Source organism: Oncorhynchus tshawytscha, linkage group LG03 (assembly GCF_018296145.1).
Source record: "Oncorhynchus tshawytscha isolate Ot180627B linkage group LG03, Otsh_v2.0, whole genome shotgun sequence".
Classification (NCBI taxonomy): domain Eukaryota; kingdom Metazoa; phylum Chordata; class Actinopteri; order Salmoniformes; family Salmonidae; genus Oncorhynchus; species Oncorhynchus tshawytscha.
In genome coordinates this window covers 80,493,361-80,507,006 of record NC_056431.1, presented here as the reverse complement: position 1 = coordinate 80,507,006, position 13,646 = coordinate 80,493,361, and the positions used below count along the sequence as shown (strand labels likewise).

At 40.0% G+C, this 13,646-nt stretch overlaps 1 protein-coding gene across 1 annotated transcript in view; it reads left to right on the top strand.

Moving 5' to 3' along the window:
* The first annotated feature begins 205 nt into the window (after nt 1-205).
* LOC112238528 (unconventional myosin-X-like) overlaps nt 206-13,646 on the top strand; it is a 227,522-nt gene continuing 214,081 nt past the window's right edge. Inside the window, exon 1 of the mRNA XM_042320069.1 lies at nt 206-538. Within this exon, the coding sequence (XP_042176003.1) occupies nt 518-538 (21 nt within the window). The 5' untranslated portion in view covers nt 206-517. The remainder of the gene's footprint in view (nt 539-13,646) is intronic.

Sequence of the window (13,646 nt, the reverse complement as noted above, 5' to 3'; positions counted from 1 at the left end):
TGATGTGATTGATAACATAAGAACTACTACTGTATATAACTACAACCTACTAAACTACTAATAATATAAATTAAAATGATGATAACAAATTCATCATCAGCAGATAGTGCTGTTACATTGTTCCAATAAGGGCGTGCTCCATGGGGTCTACCGCTTCAAGCTCCGCCTCCAATGACAGAGCTCAATACGCCGTCCTCATTCATACCGGTTAGAATACACAGACACGGTATACACGGGACGCGGCTGCGCCCTATCCCAGACGGACGGGCTGTTGGTTTGTTTTGACGTCTTTTAAATCCAGTTAACAACTGCTTTTTTTACTGGGACGTTAATAGGAATTCGTGGTTTACCTGGTCTGGATTCCCGTTTTGAGAAGAAAGAGTGCGGATGGAACTTCTCTCATCTTGACGTCAGCTCGGGAGTGGAAGTCATCTGGAATTACATATTCCGCCTCAGCGCTACTGTGGTAACTGGAATCTAAGATTAGAAGAGTTTTGTGGAGGATAATTTATTTTAAATGGATTCTTTCTTCGTAAAGGTAAGATAAAAGTCTAAACAAAGTATTTTGAGGCATTGTAGCTGCTCCGAAACGTTGTTTCATTTCAAAGTGACTGCATGAACCGGGAGCGTCTTTGTTACATCTTTACGAGCAGTGAGCACTTTTTATGTCGCGTAGGTTTTGTATTGTGTTTACAGCGGTCCTCTCCTGCTGCAAATTAAAAACAAACAATAATGGGTTATTTCGCTCGTAAAGGGTGAGACGCTAGAATATGGTTTACAGTACTTTATGCAGCAGGATATGTGTTATAGCCTAGTAGTAAGTAATAGCAGTAGCAGCAATGGGACACAACCAGACACAATAGGCATTCTGAGCTCTGCTTTGGCTGGGATAGCTGGACGGCTGAGCTCTGGGCTGGGCTGGGATAGCTGGACGGTTGAGCTCTGGGCTGGGATAGCTGGACGGTTGAGCTCTGGGCTGGGATAGCTGGACGGCTGAGCTCTGGGCTGGGCTGGGATAGCTGGACGGTTGAGCTCTGGGCTGGGATAGCTGGACGGTTGAGCTCTGGGCTGGGATAGCTGGACGGTTGAGCTCTGGGCTGGGATAGCTGGACGGTTGAGCTCTGGGCTGGGATAGCTAGACTGCTGAGCTCTGCTCTGGGCTGGGATAGCTGGACGGCTGAGCTCTGCTCTGGGCTGGGGTAGCAGGACGGCTGAGCTCTGGGCTGGGATAGCTGGACGGTTGAGCTCTGGGCTGGGATAGCTGGACGGTTGAGCTCTGGGCTGGGATAGCTGGACGGCTGAGCTCTGGGCTGGGCTGGGATAGCTGGACGGTTGAGCTCTGGGCTGGGATAGCTGGACGGTTGAGCTCTGGGCTGGGATAGCTGGACGGTTGAGCTCTGGGCTGGGATAGCTGGACGGTTGAGCTCTGGGCTGGGATAGCTAGACTGCTGAGCTCTGCTCTGGGCTGGGATAGCTGGACGGCTGAGCTCTGCTCTGGGCTGGGGTAGCAGGACGGCTGAGCTCTGGGCTGGGATAGCTGAACGGCTGAGCTCTGCTTGGGCTTGGATAGCTAGACTGCTGAGCTCTGCTCTGCGCTGGGATAGCTGGACAGCTGAGGTCTGGGCTGGGATAGCTGGACGGCTGAGCTCTGCTCTGGGCTGGGATAGCTGAATGGCTGAGCTCTGGGCTGGGATAGCTGGGCGGCTGAGCTCTGCTTGGGCTTGGATAGCTGGACGGCTGAGCTCTGCTCTGGGCTGGGATAGCTGGACGGCTGAGCTCTGCTCTGGGCTGGGATAGCTGGACGGCTGAGCTCTGCTCTGGGCTGGGATAGCTGGATGGCTGAGCTCTGCTCTGGGCTGGGATAGCTCGACCGCTGAGCTCTGCTTGGGCTGGGATAGCTAGACTGATGAGTGCTGCTCTGGGCTGGGATAGCTCAATTGCAGGATGCAGCTGGACTGCCTGTCCTTGGGAAAGGACCATTTAAAACAAGTTTACCACATTTCCATGTTACACACTTCAACATTTTTGTTGTTTAACGCACAAGGAGGAGCCTCCTATCTTAAGTCCAGCTCTGTTGATCTCATCAGCACGTAGACCAGGCAGTCTATCTCATGGTGAATGATGACATCACCTTCCCCATGATCCATCAACCTTCTAATGGCATACATTGTTACCAATATCTCGTAGAGGCATAAGCCTACCTATGTCATAAGGCATGAAAGGAGCCCACCCAGCCCGACATGGGAAACACAGAGAGAATGTATCTGAAGTCTACCCTTTGAACCCTGACAAAAACCAGAGTCCTGATCTCTTTCCCCTATGTATTTCCTGCCAGGGTGTGATGTGTCATGTCTAAGTACACACTCACGACCCCTGTGATGTCATCATGAGGGCGCTATTGTTAAACTCCTCCCTTCTGACTCGTCGTCCCATTCTTGTCTTCCACCCCACACCACCCCACCCCTCTACCCCTTACCCTTGCTCCCCGTGGCCCAGTGTCAGCACTTAGCATCCCCTCTAACCTTTCACCCCATGTCCAGCCCTGCGTGATGAAAGCACCGGGGTGACAATCAACACCTATCTATTTTCTTGAACCTTTATTTTAACAGGGAGTCAATGCTGAGACCAAGGTGTCTTTATTTAGACAGGGAGTCAATGCTGAGACCAATGTGTCATTATTTAGACAGGGAGTCAATGCTGAGACCAAGGTGTCTTTATTTAGACAGGGAGTCAATGCTGAGACCAAGGTCTCTTTATTTAGACAGAGAGTCAATGCCGAGACCAAGGTGTCTTTATTTAGACAGGGAGTCAATGCTGAGACCAAGGTGTCTTTATTTAGACAGGGAGTCAATGCTGAGACCAAGGTGTCTTTATTTAGACAGAGAGTCAATGCTGAGACCAAGGTGTCTTTATTTAGACAGGAGTCAATGCTGAGACCAAGGTGTCTTTATTTAGACAGGGAGTCAATGCTGAGACCAAGGTGTCTTTATTTAGACAGGAGTCAATGCTGAGACCAAGGTGTCTTTATTTAGACAGGGAGTCAATGCTGAGACCAATGTGTCTTTATTTAGACAGGGAGTCAATGCTGAGACCAAGGTGTCTTTATTTAGACAGGAGTCAATGCTGAGACCAAGGTGTCTTTATTTAGACAGTCAATGCTGAGACCAAGGTGTCTTTATTTAGACAGGGAGTCAATGCTGAGACCAAGGTGTCTTTATTTAGACAGGAGTCAATGCTGAGACCAAGGTGTCTTTATTTAGACAGGGAGTCAATGCTGAGACCAATGTGTCTTTATTTAGACAGGGAGTCAATGCTGAGACCAAGGTGTCTTTATTTAGACAGAGAGTCAATGCTGAGACCAAGGTGTCTTTATTTAGACAGGGAGTCAATGCTGAGACCAAGGTGTCTTTATTTAGACAGGGAGTCAATGCTGAGACCAAGGTGTCTTTATTTAGACAGGAGTCAATGCTGAGACCAAGGTGTCTTTATTTAGACAGGGAGTCAATGCTGAGACCAATGTGTCTTTATTTAGACAGGGAGTCAATGCTGAGACCAAGGTGTCTTTATTTAGACAGGGAGTCAATGCTGAGACCAAGGTGTCTTTATTTAGACAGGGAGTCAATGCTGAGACCAAGGTCTCGTTATGTTAACAGGGAGTCAATGCTGAGACCAAGGTCTCGTTATGTTAACAGGGAGTCAATGCTGAGACCAAGGTCTCGTTATGTTAACAGGGAGTCAATGCTGAGACCAAGGTCTCGTTATGTTAACAGGGAGTCAATGCTGAGACCAAGGTCTCGTTATGTTAACAGGAAGTCAATGCTGAGACCAAGGTCTCGTTATTTTCGCTATACACATCACTGTATACATCACATCACACATCACTATATACATCATTATACACATCACTATACACATAAATATACACATCACTATATACATCACTATACACATCACTATAGACATCATGATATACATCACTATATACATCACTATAGATATCACTATAGACATCACTGTACACATCACTATATACATCACTATATACATCACTATATACATCACTATATACATCACTATATACATCACTATATACATCACTATATACACATCAATATACACATCACTATATACATCAATATATACACGCCAAAATACACATCACTATACACATCAGTATATACATCACTATACACATCAATATCTACATCAATATATACACATCAATATATACACATCACTATACACATCACTATACACATCACTATATACATCAATATATACACATCGCTATACACATCACTAGATACACATCACTATATACGCATCATTATACACATCACTAGATACACATCGCTATACACATCACTAGATACACATCAACATATACACATCACTATACACATCACTAGATACACATCACTATATACACATCACTATACACATCACTATATACATCACTATATACATCACTATATACATCACTATATACATCACTATATACACATCACTATATACACATCACTATATACACATCACTATATACACATCACTATATACACATCACTAGATACACATCACTATATACACATCACTAGATACACATCACTATATACACATCAATATATACACATCAACATATACACATCACTATATACACATCACTAGATACACATCACTAGATACACATCACGATATACACATCAATCTATACACATCAATATATACACATCAATATATACACATCACTAGATACACATCACTAGATACACATCAATATATACACATCACTAGATACACATCAATATATACACATCACTAGATACACATCACTAGATACACATCAATAGATACACATCACTATATACACATCACTATATACACATCAATATATACACATCACTAGATACACATCAATATATACACATCAATATATACACATCACTATATACACATCACTATATACACATCACTATATACACATCAATATATACACATCACTATATACACATCACTATACACATCACTATATACACATCAATATATACACATCACTATATACACATCAATATATACACATCACTAGATACACATCACTATATACACATCACTATATACACATCACTATATACACATCACTAGATACACATCACTATATACACATCAATATATACACATCAATATATACACATCAATATATACACATCACTATACACATCACTATATACACATCACTATATACACATCACTATATACACATCACTATATACACATCACTATATACACATCACTATATACACATCAATATATACACATCAATATATACATCACTATATACACATCACTATACACATCACTATATACACATCACTATATACACATCACTATATACACATCAATATATACACATCAATATATACACATCACTATATACACATCAATATATACACATCAATATATACACATCACTAGATACACATCACTATATACACATCAATATATACACATCACTATATACACATCAATATATACATCACTAGATACACATCACTATACACATCACTATATACACATCACTATATACACATCAATATATACACATCACTATACATCAATATATACACATCATATATACACATCACTATATACACATCAATATATACATCACTATATACACATCAATATATACATCACTATATACACATCACTATATACACATCAATATATACACATCACTAGATACACATCACTATATACACATCAATATATACATCACTATATACACATCAATATATACATCACTATATACACATCACTATATACACACTATATACACATCAATATATACATCACTATATACACATCACTATATACATCACTATATACACATCAATATATACATCACTATATACACATCACTAGATACACATCAATATATACATCACTATATACACATCAATATATACATCACTATATACACATCACTAGATACACATCAATATATACATCACTATATACACATCACTAGATACACATCGCTATACACATCACTATATACACATCAATATATACATCACTATATACATCACTATATACACATCACTGTACACATCACTATATACATCACTATATACATCACTATATACATCACTATATACATCACTATATACATCAATATATACACGCCAAAATACACATCACTATATACATCAATATATACACATCAATATATACACATCACTATACACATCAATATATACACATCACGATATATACACATCACTATATACACATCACTATACACATCACTAGATACACATCACGATATACACATCAATATATACACATCACTAGATACACATCAACATATACACATCACTATACACATCACTAGATACACATCACTAGATACACATCAACATATACACATCACTATACACATCACTAGATACACATCACTAGATACACATCAACATATACACATCACTATACACATCACTAGATACACATCACTAGATACACATCAACATATACACATCACTATATACACATCACTAGATACACATCACTAGATACACATCACGATATACACATCAATATATACACATCAATATATACACATCACTATATACACATCACTATATACACATCACTAGATACACATCACTATATACACATCACTATACACATCAATATATACACATCACTATATACACATCACTAGATACACATCACTATATACACATCACTAGATACACATCAATATATACACATCAATATATACACATCACTATATACACATCACTATATACACATCACTATATACACATCACTAGATACACATCAATATATACACATCAATATATACACATCACTATATACACATCAATATATACATCACTATATACACATCACTAGATACACATCACTATATACATCACTATATACACATCACTATATACATCACTATATACACATCACTATATACACATCACTATATACATCACTATATACACATCACTATATACACATCACTATATACATCACTATATACACATCACTATATACACATCACTAGATACACATCACTATATACATCACTATATACACATCAATATACACATCACTAGATACACATCACTATATACACATCACTATACACATCAATATATACACATCACTATATACACATCACTAGATACACATCACTATATACACATCACTATATACACATCACTAGATACACATCAATATATACACATCAATATATACACATCACTATATACATCACTATATACATCACTATATACACATCACTATATACACATCAATATATACATCACTATATACACATCACTATATACACATCACTATACACATCACTAGATACACATCACTATATACACATCAATATATACACATCACTATATACATCACTATACACATCAATATATACACATCAATATATACATCACTATATACACATCACTATATACACATCACTATATACACATCACTATATACACATCAATATATACACATCACTATATACACATCAATATATACATCACTATATACACATCACTATACACATCACTATACACATCACTATATACACATCACTATATACACATCAATATATACATCACTATATACACATCACTAGATACACATCAATATATACATCACTATATACACATCACTATACACATCACTATACACATCACTATATACACATCACTATATACACATCAATATATACATCACTATATACACATCACTAGATACACATCACTATACACATCACTATATACACATCAATATATACACATCACTATATACACATCAATATATACACATCACTATATACACATCACTATATACACATCAATATATACATCACTATATACACATCACTATATACATCACTATATACACATCACTATATACACATCAATATATACACATCACTATATACACATCAATATATACACATCACTATATACACATCACTATATACACATCAATATATACATCACTATATACACATCACTATACACATCACTATATACACATCACTATATACACATCACTATATACACATCAATATATACATCACTATATACACATCACTAGATACACATCGCTATACACATCACTATACACATCACTATATACACATCACTATACACATCACTATACACATCACTAGATACACATCAATATATACATCACTATATACACATCAATATATACATCACTATATACACATCACTATACACATCACTATATACATCACTATACACATCACTATATACATCACTATATACACATCAATATACACATCACTATATACACATCAATATATACATCACTATATACACATCAATATACACATCACTAGATACACATCACTATATACACATCACTATACACATCACTATATACATCACTATATACATCACTATATACATCACTATATACATCACTATATACATCACTATATACATCACTATATACACATCGCTATACACATCATTATACACATCACTAGATACACATCAACATATACACATCACTATACACATCACTATACACATCACTATATACACATCATTATACACATCACTATATACGCATCATTATACACATCACTATATACATCACTATATACACCTCAATATATACACATCGCTATACACATCACTAGATACACATCGCTATACAGATCACTAGATACACATCACTATACACATCACTATACACATCACTATACACATCACTATATACACATCAATATATACACATCGCTATTCACATCACTAGATACACATCACTATACACATCACTATACACATCACTATACACATCACTATATACACATCAATATATACACATCGCTATGCACATCACTAGATACACATCAATATGCACCATACACATTCATATACACATCAATAATGTTACAGGTTTTGGTTTTTCCATTTATGTTTTGAATAGCTCGTTAGCACGTAGGGTGCACCGATCTGCGTCACCTCGTTAGTCAGTATGTGTTACACCTGTGCTGGTTGCCATCTCGTTAGTGGGAAGGTGTTTCACCTGTACTGGCCCGGGTACTATTTAAGAGTGGCTGGTCCAGAATAGATCAAATTCTGTCTGGAAGTGGTTCAGCAAAAAGCACTGGCTGAGTAGCGTGAGTGTGCCTAATGAGGTTTTCATCTGTCAGGATGTGTGTATGCAGAGAGACAAGAACACAAGGAGAGAGGCCCCTGTTCACATAAATCTCTCCTCACCTCAAATACACCCACCCAGAAGAACAGGATGCTCCAGAACAGGACAGCAGTACCTGGCAGCAGACAGGCCAGGAGTGAGTTAGTGAGTGGATAGTGGACAGGACTCAGTGTGTTTATCTGGTGACTCCAGCTAATGAGTTTTAGGGTTAGGATTCAGCCTTTGGGACTGAGAGGATGTGTTAGACGGTAGGGACAGACTGGCTGTCTCCCTAGGAAGCACCACACAGACGCACATTAAAGGGTTCAAACGAGCATCAACAAAAACCTTGATCACCAGACACACATTTTACAGTAAAATCTAGATCAACAGACTCACACATTTTACAGTATAATCTAGATCAACAGACTCACAAATTTTACAGTAAAATCTAGATCAACAGACTCACACATTTTACTGTAAAATCTAGATCAACAGACACACATTTTACTGTAAAATCTAGATCAACAGACTCACACATTTTACTGTAAAATCTAAATCAACAGACTCACTAATAATTCTTTTAATTTTAATCCTCCCTTCCAATGAGTCTCTGTGAGGGAGTTCATGTAATCCTCCCTTCCAATGGGTCTCGGTGAGGGAGTTCATGTAATCCTCCCTTCCAATGGGTCTCTGTGAGGGAGTTAGTGTAATCCTCCCTTCCAATGGGTCTCTGTGAGGGAGTTAGTGTAATCCTCCCTTCCAATGGGTCTCTGTGAGGGAGTTAGTGTAATCCTCCCTTCCAATGGGTCTCTGTGAGGGAGTTAGTGTAATCCTCCCTTCCAATGAGTCTCTGTGAGGGAGTTAGTGTAATCCTCCCTTCCAATGGGTCTCTGTGATGGAGTTAGTGTAATCCTCCCTTCCAATGAGTCTCTGTGAGGGAGTTAGTGTAATCCTCCCTTCCAATGGGTCTCTGTGAGGGAGTTAGTGTAATCCTCCCTTCCAATGGGTCTCTGTGAGGGAGTTAGTGTAATCCTCCCTTCCAATGGGTCTCTGTGAGGGAGTTAGTGTAATCCTCCCTTCCAATGGGTCTCTGTGAGGGAGTTAGTGTAATCCTCCCTTCCAATGGGTCTCTGTGAGGGAGTTAGTGTAATCCTCCCTTCCAATGGGTCTCTGTGAGGGAGTTAGTGTAATCCTCCCTTCCAATGGGTCTCTGTGATGGAGTTAGTGTAATCCTCCCTTCCAATGAGTCTCTGTGAGGGAGTTAGTGTAATCCTCCCTTCCAATGGGGCTCTGTGAGGGAGTTAGTGTAATCCTCCCTTCCAATGGGTCTCTGTGAGGGAGTTAGTGTAATCCTCCCTTCCAATGGGTCTCTGTGAGGGAGTTAGTGTAATCCTCCCTTCCAATGGGTCTCTGTGAGGGAGTTAGTGTAATCCTCCCTTCCAATGGGTCTCTGTGAGGGAGTTAGTGTAATCCTCCCACACCGCTTGTCACACCGGTTGTCACAACGCTTGTCACACCGGTTATCACACAGATTGTCACACCGGTTATCACAATGCTTGTCACACCGGTTATCACACCGATTGTCACACCGGTTATTCCACCGATTGTCACACCGGTTATCACAATGCTTGTCACACCGCTTGTCACACCGGTTATCACACCGCTTGTCACACCGGTTATCACACCGCTTGTCACACCGGTTATCACAACGCTTGTCACAACGCTTGTCACATCGGTTATCACACCGCTTGTCACACCGGTTGTCACACAGATTGTCACACCGGTTATCACACTGATTGTCACACCGGTTGTCACACCGGTTATCACACCGCTTGTCACACCGGTTATCACACTGATTGTCAGACTGGTTATCACACTGATTGTCAGACTGGTTATCACACTGATTGTCACACCGGTTATCACACTGATTGTCAGACTGGTTATCACACTGATTGTCACACTGGTTATCACACTGATTGTCACACCGGTTATCACACTGATTGTCAGACTGGTTATCACACTGATTGTCAGACTGGTTATCACACTGATTGTCACACTGGTTATCACACTGATTGTCACACCAGTTGTCACGCTGGTTGTGTTGCTGTGTAGATCAGTAATGTTTGTGCTGTCACATCATCTTGTGTACATATACACTATATATACAAAAGTATGTGGACACCCCTTAAAATTAGTAGATTCGGCTATTTCAGCCACACCCATGGCTGACAGGTAAATAAAATTGAGCGCACAGCCATGCCATCTCCATAGACAAACATTGGTGGTAGAATGGCCCTTACTGAAGAGCTCAGTGACTTTCAACGTGGCACCGTCAGAGGATGCCACCTTTCCAACAAGTCAGTTCGTCAAATTTCTGCCCTGCTAGAGCTGCCCTTGTCAACTGTAAGTGCTGTTATTATGAAGTGAAAACGTCTAGTAGCAACAAAGGCTCAGCCCCAAAGTGTTGATTCGGGACGTCTGAACGTCAAAGAGAGTCCTTTAATCATCTTAACCACTCCAATCAAAGCTCTGTGGAATCAGGTTGTATTAGATCACCGTTGTTGGCTGGAGAAAGGAGAGTAGAAGTTCAAGGTTGATTACATCTGACCTCTGTTACGTGATGTTCCCACATCCTCTGGTGTCAGAGGAGACTACCCTCCTCCCTCCTGGGAGGAGCCAGATGGGAGGAGGGATGAGGAGCTAGATGGGAGGAGCCAGATGATGAGCGTTTCTGGGTTTGAGCCAGATGATGAGCGTGTCTGAGTTTGTACTGCTGGAACATGGCCCATGTGCTCCCTCGATGGTGAACCCATCGACCTAAATAATTATCTCCCTCTCTCGAAATTGTCTTCTAAGTGTCCACCAGTCTGGTATCAGGCCTGGGTCATAGCACCATCTCTGCTGCAACCTTGGTATTAAATGACATGGTAAAGGGTATGGAAGAGAGCATCCCCGCTGCGTCAATAAGTCTAGGGGAAGCTTTCCCTGAAGTCAATTATATAGCCTCATTAGCCTATACAGCGATAAATACAGTCATTCACAATAGGCTACTAAAGCGTGATTTGGTCATAGAGGATCATTACAGTCTCCGTTAGCTGTATTGTTTTAAACAGGAAGCTATTTGGTCAACAGTACAAAATACACAGCCCCATGCATACTACTAACACACCATAACATACCCACTATGCACACGAACACATGGAGTTTGTGTGGTAGAGGAGTAGAGCTCTGAGGGCATCACACTTAAAATATGTTGTGAAATTTGTTATCAATGTATTGTAATGGTTTTTAAAATGTATAACTGCTTTAATGTTGCTGGACCCCAGGAAGAGTAGCTGCTGCCTTGGCAGGAACTAATGGGGATCCATAATAAACCCCAGGAAGAATAGCTGCTGCCTTGGCTAATGGGGATCCATAATAAACCCCAGGAAGAGTAGCTGCTGCCTTGACAGGAACTAATGGGGATCCATAATAAACCCCAGGAAGAGTAGCTGCTGCCTTGGCAGGAACTAATGCGGATCCATAATAAACCCCAGGAAGAGTAGCCACTGCCTTGCCAGCAGCTTATGGGCATCCATAGTAAATACAATACAAATACAAATAGATTATTGTTGAGTTGCGACTGTCAGTGAAAAGAAGAGAGGCCCAGCCAGACATTTCACAATATTTCAAAATACAATCACTGGAAAACATATTTTGGAAAGCAAATGGCTATTGCTCGAAAGAGAAGACAATGGAAAGACTCTCTCTTTTAGTTATCAAAATTCTCAACTTAATTGAGCAAACAACAGTACATATTATTTCTTAATAGCACAAGTACAGCCTATAGCCAATCTTATTGGCACTAGCAGAAAGCATCAGGCATAGTCCCCTACACATTCATTAGCTATAATACATCTCTGCTCTTAGAGACAGAGTTCCATCAGTTTATCAGACTGTTCTGTCATCATTGATTTCCTTTACTTATTTCAGTAATTTAAGTTAGGATTTTCAGTATAGTTGTGTGGGTTATTATTCTGTTTTAATATTACTCCTGAATCACTATGATAAATATACTAGTGTTTCTTCAGTGTATTTTTTCAAGAGCTGAGATTTATTTTGAAGTGCAATGTGTAGGAATACAGGTGAAATCAGTCATTGATACAGACATGGTGGCATAGCAGGAAGACATGTTGAAGAGGAGGACATGTTGAAGGGGAGGACACGTTGAAGGGGAGGACATGTTGAAGGGGAGGACATGTTGAAGGGGAGGACACGTTGAAGGGGAGGACACGTTGAAGGGGAGGACACGTTGAAGGGGAGGACACGTTGAAGGGGAGGACACGTTGAAGGGGAGGACACGTTGAAGGGGAGGACACATTTCGTTGAAGGGGAGGACGCGTTGAAGGGGGGACATGTTGAAGGGGAGGACATGTTGAAGAGGAGGACGTGTTGAA